The sequence below is a fragment of the Meleagris gallopavo genome, chromosome 16, assembly GCF_905368555.1.
Source record: "Meleagris gallopavo chromosome 16, MGAL_WU_HG_1.1, whole genome shotgun sequence".
Taxonomy (NCBI): Eukaryota; Metazoa; Chordata; class Aves; order Galliformes; family Phasianidae; genus Meleagris; species Meleagris gallopavo.
Genome location: NC_139419.1, coordinates 6,645,355 through 6,658,694, shown reverse-complemented (window position 1 = coordinate 6,658,694; position 13,340 = coordinate 6,645,355). Strand labels below are relative to the sequence as shown.

General features: G+C 52.4%; 1 protein-coding gene across 4 annotated transcripts in view; it reads right to left on the bottom strand.

Annotated features, from left to right (window-relative positions):
- PRKCB (protein kinase C beta) overlaps positions 1-13,340 on the bottom strand; it is a 78,085-nt gene that overhangs the window by 34,567 nt on the left and 30,178 nt on the right. For all 4 annotated transcript variants that reach the window (XM_085237371.1, XM_085237373.1, XM_085237370.1 and 1 more), the window contains exons 3-5: positions 11,546-11,628; positions 4,363-4,474; positions 3,438-3,566 (exon numbers count right to left, since the gene is read on the bottom strand). In XM_085237371.1, coding sequence (XP_085093497.1) covers positions 3,438-3,566; positions 4,363-4,474; positions 11,546-11,628 — 324 coding nt within the window. The remainder of the gene's footprint in view (positions 1-3,437; positions 3,567-4,362; positions 4,475-11,545; positions 11,629-13,340) is intronic.

The following is a 13,340-nucleotide window of genomic DNA, read 5'->3' as shown; positions in this document are numbered from 1 at the left end:
TGGTTTTGTTGCTCTCTTTTATTTTTCGTTTTAATAAAGTTTTGTTGCTTATATGCATTAACTATATTACATGCATGGTCTGCTCCAAAAGTAATGCCTCCTATTTTATTACGTCGGCCCATGACAGCAGAGGCAGCTGTCAGTGGGATGGCAGCAGAGGTTGAACCTTCCCACCAACATCCCATTACATGTTGTTGCCGTGTGACAGACAGCAGCAGAGGCGCACTCCGACACAACGACATCCAATGTGGAGGTGCAGATGAAGCAACGTGATGAAACTGAATTTCTCCATGCAGAAAAACTGGTGCCCAATGATATACATGGACACTCGGTGACCACTGATGGAGACCAAACAGTGGCTGTGGCACAGAGGTGCTGGTGGTATGTTTCAGCAATGGTGACACTGCTGGCATGCAGCTCTTGTTGATCTTGGCAAAAATGCACAGCTAATGGTGTCGACTACGTTGCAAAATAGTTTTGGGGCTGAGAAATTACTCTATCCAATAGTGATTTTGTGCTCTTTGTACCTGTTGTGATTTCCATGAAAACAAATAGGAGGCATTACTTTCAGAGTGACCTATGTTTCTTACACGTGGTCCAAGACAATTGCCCTTCACTCAGTGTGACCCAGGAAAGCCAAAAGGTTGGGCACTCATGTGTTAGCCAAAGCCAGGCACTTCTAAACTCCAGAAGCATCAATAGACTCCTGCACTTCAGCAACAGCCCTGCACAGCAGACAATGGCACTCACAGTGCTTTGATCCCTCCTGGGTGCGCCCATTACTCACTGACATCCAAAGTAAGCAGCTGTAAGGGAGCTGCTCTGGGAACACAAACAAGCAATTAAAACTGAGACTTTAATGAGGAGGGGCAGCTCTGCAGCCTGAAATTGGGATTTTTCTCATGTCACCATTTAACGGTCCCAGGGCCCAGAAAACGCGCTGGGAACGAGAGCATGCCATGCTGAGTGCTGCCAGGCAGCAAAGCAAGAGCTTGGCTCCAGGCAATCACAGCAATATCTGAACCTGGGCCCTGAATTGCTGCAGAGTGCCCACTCCTTTCCCACGCTGTGCTGAGGTTTGTCACTACCTGCACCTTACAGCAGTGAGCTGCATGGTGCACGGCCAGGATGCTCCAGCATGCTGCCTTCCTCAGTGCTTCTCGCTTGGTGAGGTGCAGACTCTGAGCACCTCGTGCACCCAGAGCAGATGCAAAGCACCTGCTGACCAAAGTCCTTCAGGTTAAACAACACGTGCTCTTTAACCAAAAAACTTTGTTCTCCCAGCTGGAGGGAAAACATATCGTTACAAAGAAAAAGCAGCTGAGAAAGCAGGGAGAAAATAAAAGCACGCTACCAAAATATTTCCTCAAAGCCCAGTAAATTTAAATTGATGCAAAACCAGAAGCACGGCGCTCCTCAGCTCCAGCACGTGCCCATGCTGCCACCTGCAGGCACTCGCTGCTGCCCAGATGCACGCACCAGGGACCTTCGTTTCCTACTCCATTTGCAATGCTCTGTGCCACAGGGGCACTGCATCTGGACGTGGGCTCTGCACAGCTGCCAGGACAGGGATCTGACCCCAGCAGCGGGACCTGCATCGTGCCCTGCAGCCAGGGACCAAAGGTGCACAGACATCAGCCACAGCTCCTGGAAAATAGCTGATGCCTGCATGGCACAGCATCCTTTCTGAGGGACGTGAGAGGTCTTTCAGTACCTAAAGGGAGGCTGTAAGAAAGAAGGATCCATAGCAGGATCTGTTGTGATGGAACAAGGGGAAATGGTTTCAAACTAAAAGAGGGGAGATTCAGGCTATATATGAGGAAAAGGTTGTTTATGGTAAGGGCAGCAAGGCCCACAGGGTGCCCAGAGTCGTGCCCCATCCCTGCAGATACCCACGGTCAGGCTGGATGGAGCTCTGAGAACTGATGTGTCCCCGCTCAGCGCAGAGAGTGGCACCACGCAGCATTCAGAGGTCCCTTCCAACTCAAATGATTCTATGATTTTATAACCCTGATGCCCATTGCCATGATGGGCAGCATTGCTGCCTCTCTCTGGTTGCATTTCGGCTGCAGGACCTTTAGTGTTCTGCATTGAGCTGACGGAGCTGGCAGCAGGGAGAACATGCAGGATTGGGAAATGTGGTGAATCTCTGAGGTTGGCAGCAGGGGGGGCTTTAGATTTATCACTGAGGAAAGCACTGGGTTTGGGGAGACTGCCTCCAGCAACACTCGTATGCCCCCAGAGGCACCATGCTCAGCACACTCCCACTTTTGCAGGATCTGCCTTCTCCCTGCCAAAAACCCAGCACAAACCCAGCCATTATCTGAAGGTTGAGTCTTCTTTAAGCAAGCATTCACTGAGGCAATGGAAATCTCTGCTGACTTCCTGGAAGTGACTCAACGCAGGCACCAGCAGGGCTCCCTGCAGCTCCCAAAGACCAGGGGTGTATTTGCTTGGGTCTGAGCAGGCATTTCCACCTCCCCTTCAGATTTAGGACCGAGAAGCCCAAGGCTTCACCTGCCTGGGCAGGGAGGAGGGAGCTTAGCAGGGAGTGCACAGAGTCTCTCCTCTCTCAAAGTGCTCCCACTCCTTCATTAGCCATGCAGTAGAGCTGGGGAGCACAGTACATTTCCCTGCCTTTCTGGAAAAGCCAACAGATGACATGTTTTCACCAACACCTCCATAATGGGCCAGAAATAAAACCGTCTTTCAAATCGAACTGAAGAAAAGAAATTCCAGCTGCACAGAAAAGGCTGAGGGAGTTTCTGCCCTGCCTCCAGCATCATGAGAATGGCACCCCATGACAGGAGCTTCTGTGCTCGTGGCGCTGTGAGCTCTGAGTGTCCATCCACCCCAGCCCAGGTGTGACGTTGGGTTGCGTCAGCCCTGCCTGTGTCTGGACATGAAGTGCCTGGAGGTTCGGGTTGTATATTAGGAAACATTTCTTCTCCAAAAGAGCGGTCAGGCATTGGCACTGCTCCTCAGGGTGGTGCTGGGGTCACTGTCCCCGGAGGTGTAGAAGAATGGTGGAGATGTGGCACTGAGGGATATGGTTAGTGGGCATGGTGGGATGGGTTGTGGTTGGATTTGGTGACTTTAAAGGTCATTTCCAACCTTAATGCTTCCCTAACTCTGTGAAATATTGGTGGCCAAAGCTCTCTGAGAAGGGACGGCCCTATTCCTGTCACAAAGCTGCGGGTGGGGGGCACAAAGCCCGGCAGAGGGCAGCGGAGCGCCGCGCTGAGCACCGGGAGCGGCGTACCGGGATCGGGGCGCTGGAGGCCGCTGTGCCCGCAGCCCTGCAAACGGCACCGAGAGATGACGGGAAAGAGATGGTCGTATCTCATGGACAGCACGAACCAAGCAACGCATTTTCACGGTGCTGATCGGAGGGACTTCCCACCCTCCACCTGGGCTGACCCCCGTGCCACACCTACCCACGACAGTCAGCACGTCCTTCTCGATGTCAGCCCTGATGTATATCCTGCCCCGGCGCTCGGTGTGGTCGGTCCCACACAGGCTGGGGACGTTCATCACGCAGCGCTTGTGCACGTTCATCATGCAGGCTGCGGGAGAGAAGAGAGGTTTGCTTGGCCCCCCGTTCTGGGGTGGGTTCATAGCAAACAGACCCCAAACCCAACCAGAGCCCTGAGGCTGTGGGTGCTGCACAGACGTGCCCCCCCCTCCTCCCTCCCATGCCTACATGGGCTGCAGGGCTTTTAGTCATCATTCCCATTACCCGGGGTGCCTAGAGAGGTGGAGGTGCCCCAGCTCTGCAGACGGTGGATGGGGCTCTGAGCACCTGATGGAGCTGTGGATGTCCCTGTTCAATGCAGGGCAGTGGGATCAGATGGCCTTTTAGGGTCCCTTCTAATGCAAACAATTCTGTGATTCTATTTCTCTTCCACTCCACCGCAGTGCAGCACTGGGAATTCAGCTGGATTCACCAGGAATACAAAAAGGGCACCAAATACCCCCACAGCTTTACCCATATACAGATCATTTAAACCAATCCCTTTCTACTTGGTAACATTTTAAAGGTGATAATGAATATGCTGTTCCCATAACAGACAGTAAGCTTCTATATTTATGAGGATGCCAGCACATGGTAAGCACCGGGGTGTGCTGCTCCCCGCAGACGGCGTAAGCAGACGCTGTATGTTCACAGTCATTTTAAATAGGACTGTACAAGACTGACTCGGAAAATAACCAGTCTCTCTCCTACCCTCCCTCCCTCTCCTTTCACGCCATCTCCTCCCTGTTCAGCTCCCCCAGCACCCTGCACCCTACACACCCACGTTGTCCCCCTCTGGGGGTGCTGACCCCCCCCTCTTGTTCTGTCCCCACTGCACCACTACTTACTGTCACATTTCATCCCCTGGTGGATGAGGCCATACAGCAATGAGCCGCAGTGGTCGCAGAAGGTGGGGCTGGAGTACGTGTGGATTTTAAACTTGTGTTTGCTCCGGGGATCCTAAGAGGGAAATAAAAGACGAAGATTATAAAGCTGCACTAAAGATCAGTTAGCAGTGCACACACCACAGTGCCCTGATTTCTGCCTGTATTAGGACTTCCTAGCGATCATCTCTGTGAGAGCCCCACTGCTCTGGGGGTCAGCGAGACCCCCCTGCCCTGAGGGCACCAAGTTTGGAGATCTCCCTCCTGAGGGCGGAGGCAGGGTGAGGCCATGGCAGGCACTGCCCCGCTTAATTCCATCTCAGGTTAATTGCTTGGGGCTTGGGATGAGGCACGGCTCCCAGCTCTGCCATCTGAGCTGACAGCCTGGAAAGGTGCCCAGGCACCAGGACAGAGCTTGGCAGGGCACTGCAAGGTATGTAAATAAATAAAGAGTGGAGGCAGAACAGAGCTGTGGCACAGCTATACAGCACCCTCCCTTAAATGAATTGTCCAAGCACTCCAGGTACTGAAGCTTTCAGATGCACTGAGATTCTCTGTTCTTTCTCAGTGTCGCAGATAACTTGAGCAATACCAGAAGGATGGACTGGTAATTGAGCTGCATTTAATTCCACTCGCTAAGTGCGACGGAATAGCTACATGCTCCAGCAAACCCATTGTACTGGGAGCTGGAAGCATCCCACGTGCTGCTCCAGCTGAACCTCCTGTTGGCACAGAGCTCCGGGTGCTCCCACAGCGCAGCGTGGAACAGGGATCCGCAGAGATACGGGCACAACACACCCAAAAGCTTCCACACATGGATGGGGAACAGCCCACAGGCAGAAACCTTCTGTATCCCCAAAGCTCTGAGCCAGCACAGAGCTGAGCTGTGGTGCCGGGGCCCCAGGCTGCCCCTGGCTTTGCCTTGTGTGGGCACCAGGGTGATTCCAGCAGGAGCTGTGTGCCACTGAGCCCCGAAGTGTTGCACGGGCAGGAACCGCCCCCAAGTGCTGCAGTTCCTGTGTTCCCTTCTGGAAAGAGACATTCCTGTTTAGGCAACCAAAAGCTTTAGTCATTCATAAAATAAGACACAAGCTCATTGCAAAGTGAGGCAGCTTCCACCTCATGCAAATAGTTTTAAATTCCCTCTGGAAGTGGGAGTTTCAAAGAAGTCAGAGGTGGAAAACACAAGCACCCAGCACGCAGGGACCTGCGGGCACATTCCCAGCAGCTTCCCACGCCCCTGCTCAGAGCAAACCAGGCTTATCCCCAGGTGCCGGGGGCTCCTCTTCAGCTGCCACCCTGGGGGTGTCACAGGGACCTGGAAGCAGCTGGGACTGAGCCCCACACAGCACTGTGGGCGATGGAGGAGCAGCGTAAAGCCGTGCAGTTGAGCCCTGAGTGCACAGAGCAGGAGGCACTGCCTCCCCTTCCCCGTGCTGCGGAACATGCCAGAACTGGGTGTTCTGGGGATCATTTTCAAGCAGGGCTGAAGTCTCTGCACAGAGAGACTATTTTTGCACCATGGAGACAGAGATGACGAGATCCCTGCGCATGCAGATGCTGAGAGACTTCAAGCAAGAACAGTTTCAACGAAGTTTGCCAAGAAAAGAAAATCTGCTCTTCCTTCCCTCCCACCAGAGCAGAGCAGGCCCTGAAGGACAGAACAGGCAATGTTCCCTTGGGAGCACTGAGAAGTGTCACCAGGGTGTCAGCAAGAGGCTGGGACCTCTCCTGCCGAGCTGTCCAACCCAGACAAGATGGCACAGACTTGGGGCCAGGCACTCTGGCACCTTGACTGTTAATTTCCAGCTCCTCAGAGCCCTGCTTCAGCACGGCGCGTTGGGATGGTGCCATGCACTCATGAGTGACCCCAGAAGTCCCTCACTGTCCAGGACAGAGTCATGCAGGGAGCCCCCAGGCACGGCCATGGCACCCAGCAGGTAGAGCCTGCCCGAGGCAGCGTTCCTCGGCAGCTCAGAGCAGAGCTGCTCAAACTGCAGGGCTGGAGCCATGTGCGGATGGCAGACGGGTGAGCTCGGCTCCGCAGAGCCAGGGAAGCAGCAGAAGGTGCTGGGAGGGAGCAGTGCGGATACATCTTCATCCCGCAGGAGCTGTCACCGGCCGTCTGCGCCCGCCGGAGCTGCATGTGCCCTCACACGAGGGGCAGATGGCACCCGCCAGGAGCTGGAGAAGTTAATTAGCGGGAGAAAAGCAAGCAGTGAGCTGCAGAGAGGTTGGAAGAGCATGGGACTGGAGCAGAACGGGGCTGCCTGAGGGGCAGGGTGCTGCTGACAGCCGTGCACTGAGGGCTGGGGGTGACACACACTTGGGGGAGTCCCTGCACTCTGCGGTGAGCTGCAGCGTGGCACCCAGCGATGGGGTGTGGGCAGGGCGACGCGCATGCACTGATGCTATCGAGACAGCTTCTGCTGCTAGAACACCTGTGGGTCCCACAGCTCTCACATTCCCACAAAGCTTCTCTCCTCTAAAAGCAAACAGCATCAACCCTTTCTGCAGTACAAACAATTGTGGAGTTTTTCAGGAACGGAGGAGCCCAAGACAAAGACGAAGCTGCTTGCAGTCAGCAGTGAGCACAGGCACACAGCAGTGTCACAGAAACCCTTTCCCAAAGCTACAGGAGCTGGAAAAATAAAATGCAAAATCAGAATGAACCTATAGTGGCCTGCTTTATTCCTGGAGCAATTCTGATATTTATTAATGCATTGTGATTGGGTGACCTTTAGCAGGATAATGCAAAGAAGGTTATTTTAATGATTATTTTGTCTACAATTTAAATAATTATGCATTCTACTAATAGCTCAAGCTATAATTAGGTTTGCCAACTGCATTACATTATACATGCCTGATTTCAGCTCCTGGAGACCTTGCCATATTTCAAAGAACTTCAGCTTGAATGGGCACGCGAGCTCTGCCTGCTGCAAGCAGAGCACTGGAGCGCCAGAGCTTGTAATGAAGAGCAGCATGCTTCAGTACCATGGTGTTGATAAGGGCTTCAACAGCATTAATGTAAAAACCATGTCAAAACCAAAGCCTTCTACAGGGCTGCAGGGCAGGAGAGCCTGAGCCCAGCACATGGCTGCAATCCTGGGCCCCAAAGCTCGGTGCTGCACACAGTTGGACCTAATTGGAGAAGTAAATGTTATAAACACCACTAGTCCTCAGCTACCTGATGTACAGCAGTGCTGATGGGCAAAACAGACCACTGTATCACATCTTCAGACATCAAAAGCACAAGTGCCTGGCCATGACTTCAGTACAGTGCAACATAAAGCAGCCTCACAACCTCAGCCCCAGCAATTATACTGACAACCTCGGTCTGCATTGTAAGGAGCAATTATATCCCTTCACTTAATGTGCCCTATCATCGTGCAATTAGCGCTGCTCTCCCTCTCCTGGATGGAGGACTTGTGTCCATTGGCTTTGCAAGGTTAAGCACACACATTCCTTGGGAGCTTCAGACACCACCAGATTAAACAGAACTGCTCCTGGCTGACTCTGCTGCTCGTGTGCTCGCAGCTCAGCACACTGCCCTGCAGCCAGAGCAGATTGGGGCAGGGAAGTCACCGCCAGTGCCACCATGGGGAGAGGACCTCTTCCCTCTCCAGCTCAGCAGCAGCCACGTGGCCCACTGTAATGAAGAACCCTCTGTGAGGCTTAAACAACTGCAATAATTTAAACTCATTCTTTCTGCAAGACTTAATTGGGTATTAGAATTTGTCAAAGGAATGACAGTTACCAGATTGCTCTGCAGACTAAAAAAAGCATAGCTAAAATTGTTACAACCTAGATCCTATCAGTGTTTGATATAACTACAGGTCGCTCTGGATTCATGCCATGGCTGTTAGCAACAACGCAGAGGAAAGCTCAGCTTGAGCTTTGCAGCAGCTCGCAATGAAGCCCCATCCCCAGCCAGTCCTGCTGCAGGCAGGGCACTGCTACTTGCTGGAGTAGTTTGCTGTCTCTCCATTCAAAGCTCCTTCAGGATTAGGTTGCTGTAAGCAGCCTGATTCCCCATGCAGAACCAACAGTGTTTGCCCTACAATATCCCCCAGTTAAATCCTAGCTGACAGCCATCCAGGGGTACGAACTAAAGCTCTACTAAATGGCAAAAAAAAAAAAAAAAAAAAAAAAAAAAAATCATGACAAAAAGGCCATTTTTGCTGCCTGTCTTAAGCCCTGAGCATCTGCACACCTCTCTCTATTTTCAGAAATAATGCATTAATAATCTGACAGCAGCTGGGCAGCATTTACCTGTCTGCCCAAGGAGCACAGCGGCAGCACTCACGTGGCAACAGCAAACAGGAGATGATTTGATCAAGGGCCTTTGTGCACATCCCTGTACCAAGTGGTGCCTCTTACAAAGGGGCAGTTTGGATTTCTTTCAAACCTTCCCCTTGGCAGGCAGAAGCTGCCCACCGATAACTGGAGGGCCACTGGGCCGGCAGAAGGCAGCAGAGAAGTGCCGTGCACGGGGAGCAGGACTGGGCATTGGGTGCTCCCTGTCCCTTCTTCTCACTCCGGCTTGGACAATGTTGCTCAGGAGAAAGCATAGCAAGAGCCCACAACCAGAAGCGTGCAGAAATGGGCACAGCATTTCCCATCACCTGCTGCTCTCCTGCTCGCTGCTGGGTGAGGATGTGCACAGCACCCAGCTGGGCAGGCTGCCTGTGCCTGACACCACGCAGCAGGGGCACCTGGAGCACAGCCTGCCCCACGCTGCTGCTGCCAAGCCTCATTTTCCTTGAGCAAGGTTAAGTGCTTTTCAGCATCTCAGGGTCCCTCATTCCAGCTCTGCTGCAATCATGTTTGCTGGCATCTTCCTGCTGTTTTTGCATTGCGACAGGCACGGTTTGCAGCACTGCGACCCACGAGCAGCGCTGCAGAGCCATGCCCAGCTGAACCCCCAACTTGTGCTGCCTAGCTTTTACCTGCAGTCCCCAGCACTAAAGCAAATGGCACAAACAGCAGCACCCAGAGCCTGGTGGGTTTCAGGTTTGCTTGGGAGGAGAAAGCAAGCAGGTCTTCTCTAGCACCAGCTGCACCCTCTGTGCTCCCAACACCCCCCAGCGCAAGGGGATAGGGTGGGAGCCTCTGGGCTCTGCAGCACAGCAGCCTTGTAAGTTTTCAGATCCCTATGCACAAATATCTGAATATGTTCCTAAATGTACATACGTTTATATCTATGACATATATCTTTTGTAACCTGAGCCACGTCTGCAGGGTGCAAGCAGGTCTCACTGCCATCTTTATGAGTTCCAGATGACAGAGAATAGAGAGCGTGTGACGATAGAGCTCAGCCACATGGCTGAAGGCACCTCACTGTGTGACATCACTCAGCAGCAGCAGAGCTGCAGAGCCACCCTGGGGGCTGCAGCTCTGTGTGCTGTGCAGTAGCACTGTGCAGAGGAACCCCGTGTGGGTGTGCACATGGGATAGCTTGCTAGCCCACCTGGCTGAGCAAAGGGCAGAGCGTAAATCCCCTTTTATCACACTTCCCCATACTTTCTCCAGTTTTCCTTGCTTTTTTTTCCATCAGGCTCTCATTTCATAGAGCAGCAGTGAAACCACCCAGAGCAATAGAAGCAGAACTCACTCCCTCCTATCCCCATGGGAGTAATTGCAGCATGCTGCAGGGAAATTGCATGCTGCAAACCATCACAGCACTGCAAGGCTCAGGCAGGGGACATGGCTATCCCTTGGGCTGGGGATGACACCCTTGGGTGCTCTGGGGTCAGACAGAGTACAGCAACCCCTGTGCAGCTCCAGCCCCATACAGAACAGTAAGGGACTAATAGAGAATTTGGGTACGTGTTTGGGTCTCTTCGGTTGGCATCTGTACTACATCTCCTTTTCCCCTCCACTAACTAATTTGTAAGGTTCAATAGCTTCCAATACACTGCAATTAGCAGCAGTCCCTGCAGAGCAGAAAGCCTTCAGCAGGAAAAGTGATAGGCACATGCAGAGTGCCGGTGGGGAATTAAAAAAAAAAACAACAACATAACAGAAGATCTTGACAAATTGTCTAGTGGGAAGTGCAGATAAAAGTGGGCTTATCAAACTGTGCATGACAGCCATGCATCCCTGCGAGCTGCCAACCTCGAGGAGAGGTGTGAGGAACACCTTGCTTACACACACAGGTTTAATGTTCCACTGGGTCCTGGGCTGGCTATAAAAGCAAAGCAGCTCCATGCCCCTGCAGCCCATCCCATTGGCACAGAGCCCCAGAGCTCTGCCCTTCCCCACACTTGTGACAGCACATCCCAAACCCACATACCAAATCTCAGCACCAGCCCTGCTCTGGGCAAAGTGACCAACAGCACTTGTGCAGCCCCCACCTTCCGCTGCGCACTGCACTTCCTGCACCCACTGCTTCTATTTATAAAGGTGAGAGATCTGGTGCACCACAGTTTCCCCAGTTTGCTCTCTTTCTCCTCGCAGTTCCCCAGATTAGCCAGTTTCCACAGTAAAACACAAAAGCTGTCAGACAGACCAGGAATGCAATGGCAGAGCTACACAGAGCAGCTCAAGTGAGTCCTGGTCTGCTGAAAGCATCGGGATGCACCAGGAGCTGCATCCTTCTAAAAACCATAACACTACAGAACAGTTTGAGTTGGAAAGGACCTCTAAAGGCTGCCTGGTCCCACTCCCTGCACTGAGCAGGGACACCCACAGCTCCATCAGTGTTCAGATCCCCGTCCAGCCTGACAGTGGCTGTGTGCAGGGATGGGGTACCGCCACCTCTGCGGGCACCCTGGGCCATTCCTCACCTTCCTTGGCATAAAGAACTTCTTCCTTATACCCAGTCTAAATCTCCCCTCATTTAGTTTGAAACTTGTCCTATCACAACAGCCTCTGCTGAACCTGTCCCTTTCTTTCTTACAGGCCCCTGATAACAGAGAGCAGTATTCCATTCAGGTGGAATCTGGGGGCAGGGAACGCTCCTCCAACGTGCACACACACTGGGCTCATTAATCCTGCAGGATGACACGAAGCAGACCCTTGGAAGAACAACACCTGCTCTTCCTGAGGGGCCCCTGGTTGGCCCTGGGGAACTGCCTGCAGTACAGTGTGGGAGCTGGCCCAGGCAGAGCGTTGACACCAAGATAACATCAGGGCAGATACTTACATCAGAAGCTGGGCCCTTGTCTGCGCCGGGGCAGGAGAAGGTGACGAACTCATGGCACCGCTTGTGCACCACGAAGCAGCAAACTGCAGAGAGAAGAGGGACAGCGTCAGAGCTGCGCGATGGGACCTGAAGCGTGCAGACCCAGAGCCATGAAATGTGCTTGTATCTGATCTGTGGGGAGCGGCACCTCAGACACTGAGCAGGATTCGCTAAGATTTAATGTTCTGCTACAGATTTCCTTATCGATGACTGTCAGGCAGAAAAGCAGAAAAGTAAGCAGAAGGAAAACATGGAACGAACGTCAGAGAGGGGCTGGGTGCCCCTGCGCTCACTTGGAGCTTGCTGAGGTCACCTATGTATGAGAGGCAGCGCCGGCGCACACAGACATCTGCGCTGCAGAGTGTGTGTGTCCAAAAACAGAACGTTATACCAAAGGGAACAGGTGGGCAACATTCCTCCCACAGCTCTGCTTTTCTTTAGCAGCTCCCCAGCCTCCATTTGCCAGACCAGAAGACACGCACTCCTCCCTCCTCGCACGCACATAGATCACAAAGTTGGAGTTCTGGGAGCAGTGCAGGAAATTTGTCCTCGTGTGCCACCTCCCTGACTGCACCTCCTGCACCAGGGAGCCCCATCAGCAGCATTGACCCCACTCAGCACAAAACAGTTAAAGGTTGGTAAAGACCTCAGTGCTCCTTCTGCTGCTCCATCCCCACTCCAGAGAGGAGATGCATGTGAAAAAAGGGTTCTGAGCACCAGAGCACAGGCAGCAGATGGAGATGCACAGAAATGAAGCTGACTTCCATTGCACCCACATGGGACTTTCCTTAAGGAACAAAGAGAAAGCAAGTGAAGTTTCCCATTAAGCTCACAATCCACTCATTGTGCCCCGCTCCATCCAGTTTCAAATGCATTTTCCCTTTCACATTTTTCATTATGCAAAGAACAAACAGAAGGTTTGGGAGGCACAACAGCTGCCAACAACTCCTTCCTTAGAGGAGCTGCTTCTCTGAGCCAAACAAATAAACATTTTCTTGAAAACATTGTTCACCATTTGTCACTAGTACACACAGACAGAAGCATCTGGGAAGCAGGAAGGAAGAAATTAGAACTGTATTAGCAAAGATTTGTCCTGCAACAACCCCCAGCAGCCCCACGGAGCTCATGTTGCAGCAGTGCTGTGGCAGGAATGGTTTGGGCTCGGAGAGGTGGATTTTTGCTGGGCTGCGCTTGTATGGCATTTCTCTGCACCATGTTAATGAGCTTCTGGATGCAAACATGATGGAAGAGCGGGAAAGGAGAGAAAAGCAAATCCTGGGGTGTTCCACCCCTTCCCAACTCCTGCAAAGATTTGCACTCTGGGACAGCGCTATCTGCTCCTGCCTGGGGAAGGTAAACCAGGGCAGCTGAGGCTGCAGGAGGGAGCAGCAGCTGCGTCTGTATGTCCTTCACCACAGCTGAAAATCACGTAGAGGCACTGTGGGGTTGTGAGAGGCCCCAGCACAGGTGGAATGCCCATTTCTGGTGGCAAGAAACCAGAAAGCCAATGCCTGGGAAGCTCAAAACCATAACAGGTTTTTATTACAGCCATATTTTTTTAAGGTTTTATCGGAGAGTTTAATTATTAAAGAAGGCATTAAATATACGTGCCCACTTAACACCTCCTGTCCTTCGAGCAGGGACCCAACGAACAGCAGACACATGGTATTATCAATCCAAGTGGAAAAATGATTGTAGTGTCCGCAAAGCATTACACACTACTGTTCAATTAAGTAAATGGTGCCCTGGCCACTGT